The sequence below is a fragment of the Nicotiana tabacum genome, chromosome 19 (assembly GCF_000715075.1).
Source record: "Nicotiana tabacum cultivar K326 chromosome 19, ASM71507v2, whole genome shotgun sequence".
NCBI lineage: Eukaryota > Viridiplantae > Streptophyta > Magnoliopsida > Solanales > Solanaceae > Nicotiana > Nicotiana tabacum.
In genome coordinates this window covers 143,115,317-143,119,490 of record NC_134098.1, presented here as the reverse complement: position 1 = coordinate 143,119,490, position 4,174 = coordinate 143,115,317, and the positions used below count along the sequence as shown (strand labels likewise).

General features: G+C 35.5%; 1 protein-coding gene across 1 annotated transcript; it reads right to left on the bottom strand.

Annotated features, from left to right (window-relative positions):
• Positions 1 to 895: 895 nt before the first annotated feature.
• Positions 896 to 3,935, bottom strand: LOC107820781 (flavanone 3-dioxygenase 3-like). The gene is made up of 3 exons (XM_016647125.2): positions 3,189 to 3,935; positions 2,546 to 2,793; positions 896 to 2,433 (listed from the first exon to the last, which is right to left on the bottom strand). The coding sequence occupies exons 1-3, from the start codon at positions 3,435 to 3,437 to the stop codon at positions 1,863 to 1,865; spliced, it is 1,068 nt and encodes a 355-aa protein (XP_016502611.1). The 5' UTR covers positions 3,438 to 3,935; the 3' UTR covers positions 896 to 1,862.
• Between the last annotated feature and the right edge of the window lie 239 nt (positions 3,936 to 4,174).

Here is a 4,174-nt window from a genome sequence, read left to right as displayed (position 1 = left end):
CGTGGCATGGAATCAATCACCCGTTCTCCCATTTTACGAAGCTCACTTCGGTTGAGAATCAGTAGAAAGAAGGCGCCAATGGAGAAGATCAGAGATGTAAAAAGACAGAGAGAAGTAACTCGCTAATTTATTGAATTAATTTTTCACTTTGCTTCGTAAGTATTTTTTTTCCCGCGCTTTTCCCCCCAAGAATCAGTTGAAATTTTCTCTATTTTTTTCCTGTAATTAAATCTTTACTAATGATACTTAGATTCATGTATATCTGCAATTTTAACTGTTGCTATTCATATAATATGAGATTCCATGGAAATCAAGCAAAAAATCACTGTTTATAATTGAAATGGAGCCATTAAACTGCAAATTCAAGCTCATAGTGGTTTAGTTACTAAGTTAATAATATGACCGGCGAGCATACACTTGGAAAATTAGGTTTAACAATGTTAAATTGCATGATAAGCTAAGTTCTGAACTATGGGATCAATATCTAAGAAATTAGAAATTAAATCAATGAGGAAGAAAACTACTTAATTTACTCACTTATGATTAATGCGCTTCTGAATAAGTTGATGGTTTTAGCTTTCTAGAGTTATCCCGTTATTCTCTTTGCAAAATCGTTAACACGATGGTTGAGATTATACTATGATGTTCACAAAATTATCCAGGGGGAATCTGATTGTCCCAAAATGGAGGAAAATCAGAATTTTCTCTGTACTTTTCTGAATAGATAAAACATATAACATGCCATTTTCTAAATTAGACAGAGAGATACTATATATACATCTTAAGATATATATATATATATATATATATATATATATATATATATATATATATATATATATATATCACTATCCTGGATTTATGGTTCTTTTATCTTTTAGATTGAAGAAAATATTGTTGTCAAGTAATATTAGCACTTTTACTTAGTTTCTAAGGAGATAACCTTTCACTCTATTAAGTACATGAAGTATCAGCTTGAATTAGGACTAATGATGACTAAATCGTTTGAATGGGAGCCTTGAAGCAACGGTAAAGTTGTCTCATGGTTTCGGCTTGCATTAGATTAGGTTGTCTATATCATATCCCTTAGGAGTGCGGCCCTTCCCGTAGCCTTTGTGAACGCGGGATGCCTTGTGCACTGGGCTGCCCTTTTTTTTTTTATAACTAAATCGTTTATGCCATTTGGTGGTATAAAGAATTATTTGTAAGTAAAACCAAAAAAATTAAGATAGAGAAATTGCAGGCACTTAGAGTAGCATTAACAATGGATTCTGATATTTTCCTTTTATAGTGTGAAAATATAGCGACTAATCAACTTGATTAGCAAAGGTGATGACCGCATCATTTATTCCATTAAGTGCAGTAAGGAACTAGTTATACGTAAAAAGAAGCGATTTGGTTTAAGAAACTGTAGATGTATTTGTCATAATGTCTAATTAGTTGAAAGGAGTTTTGAAATGATAAAGTAGATTGTGATAGACAGCTTGGACCTCTGAAATTTAGCGAGATCACCCTGATAAACAGTTTTCTATGGTTAAAGACTCATCAATTGACATGCCAGACTTATGGAACTTGAACTTGCAGTCAAACTTCCGTCGCGAAGAATGAAAAGCCTCTCGCGAGAATCCTACTTAAAAATAAATAGACTGGTAAACTTTGTCCCATAATTTATTTGTCACAGTGAGGTCTCTTACGTGAAGAATGAAGAGCCTCTCACCATTGATATTAGATTGACTCATAGGAAAAATAGGTACTGATAATTTGATTGTGCATTTAAACAAGTACAAACACAGAGGTTGTGCAGCATGGAGTTTGAGTGTGAAGAAGAGATTTCACATATGCTCTCTCAGGGACCATAATCATCATGACTTTATTTTTAGTTTGTCTATGTACTTTCCTTTGATGATATCTTCTTGAGAAATGAAGTCAAGGAAATCACTGAAACTTCCTTCATTGTAGGACAAGATATGTTGTTCATTGACAAGGTCTGGTGCAGGTCTAACTTTTTTACCTAAAGCTAGACTATGAAGGCTGGCAATTGAAATGCGCTTTTGTTCTGAGTTAACTGCTGCTCGGTGGAGAACGCTTTTGTATCTGCCATTGCTCAATACTTCCATGTGATCTCCCAGCTGAACAATGAGAGCTCCTTCAATGACTGGAACTGCATGCCACTTTTCATCTCGGTCCATGATTTGCAAGCCCTGATGATTTTGAAGAATGATGGATAGCATACCATAATCTGTGTGTGGTGGCAATCCCAGTGTAAGATCTGGCTCAGGACATGCTGGATAGCAATTAACGGCCATGACCTGAGAGCCTTCTGCAATGTCTTCATGTAAGTAACTAGGGTTTAGTCCTAAGCTCTCAAATATCACTTCCATGAGTTCTTCTTGCAACTTTTGCGCTGCCTTTGTGTAATTTCCCATTTTCTCCCTGCATGATAAGCTGCTTTAGGCACTTGAAAAAATTATATCGTTCTTGAACAGTAAGAATATGCATCTATAAGATAGCAAAAGCATATTGCAAAGGAAAATGAGAGACTTACTTGTAACATGTGGGATTTGATGGCCACAGGTCAATCCAAGTTGAGATTGGATTAGCGTAGTGCTTGAGGAAGTCTCTCCAAAAGTGTACTTTGTCTTTGACATGATTTAGACTAGTACCATATCTTATGGGTTCATGAACATTTGAAGACAAGAGATGCTTTTTCTCTTCAGTTGGTAAATCGAAGAATTCGCTCGCAGCATCTATGGCATCTTTCATGACTGACAATGGGATTCCATGGTTAACTACCTGCAAAGTCATTTATCACATGCATGTTGTTATTTAATGTTCAGGTTGAAATTATGAAGGATGTTGTATTTCCTTCCTGTTAGACAACCTAAAGTAGCTGAATTCTTGGACACTTGTTTTAAAAAATTTGAAAATAAAGGGAAGAGAGAAGACAGAGGAGTTGAAGCCTAGAACCCTACCATGTGCATGACATGAAGTTCTTTCTTCTTCTTGATTTGCAAATGCTTTTTCTATATGCGGATGATCTAACATCTTTTTACTTGGTGTGTGAATATTATTCACTGGATCCTATCTTGAGGAACTTTATGTATACTGAAGTAAATAAATAGGGCAAGACTATCTTATTTTAGTGCGTGATTGCAGGTGACATGGACGTAACACGACAAGTAGGGTACCTGGAAGAAACCTAGTTCCTTGCAAGCCAGGTGTACTTGCTGGATTATCTGAGGCCGAAGAAGAGGGTGTTGCAGAAAGGATAGATCCACAACGGGCAAGCATGTGTCACACAGGGTTCGCTCGGGGCGTAAGGATGGGGGAAGAATGTAACGCCTGGGAACATAGGTTATCCTCTCTTCATTTAGTGTCATGGCACTAGTAAATGAACCATTTGGTGAAGCTGAGCTATCTCTCATTTTTCCAACCATATTGTGCTCTTTTGCCCTTTATGTTAATGGCTTATCTCCCTTTTTATAAGCAACAAATGTGAAGATAAGGTTGGAGTTTTTGATTATTTATCCAGTTATATATGTAACGAATATACGCACAATGTGATGGTACCATGACTATAACCAATGGAGAAAACTCATACATGAAGAGCCACAGAATGAACATTATAGGTTTGTAACTCTCATGTGAAGGTAATTGTCGGTTCCAATAGTTGCATCCGATAGAGTAACAGTGTTCAGATTCAAGTGGGGGTGAGCCCACGCGCCATGAGGGAGAATGGTGAGCTAATTTCCTATCAGGTGCATTTTTCCTACTCAATGTGGTGACGAGACGTGGAGGAAACAGAGTAAATTACTAAGGCGGCAATCCTCATAGTATTTGTTATTTTTTTTTTCCTGAATCGAAAAATCAAATGAAATAAAAAGTTAACATGTCTCTGGTTTGATTTGGTTTGAAATTCTTTTTTTTGGACTTGATTATGGTTTGAATAAGAAAATTTCTGTGAGCTGACTTTTAAATACAGTATATCTTTTCTCATAGACAATTCACAAAAATTCTGTGATTTTTTTCTTTAATAATTACTCCGTATATATTCATGATCCTTATTTGTAATGTTATCTTTAATATGATTATTCTGAATAATCCATTTTTGCTTATCTAATGGTTCTTAAAATTAAATGTAGCATATTATTATTTAGGTTTCATATTGAATTTT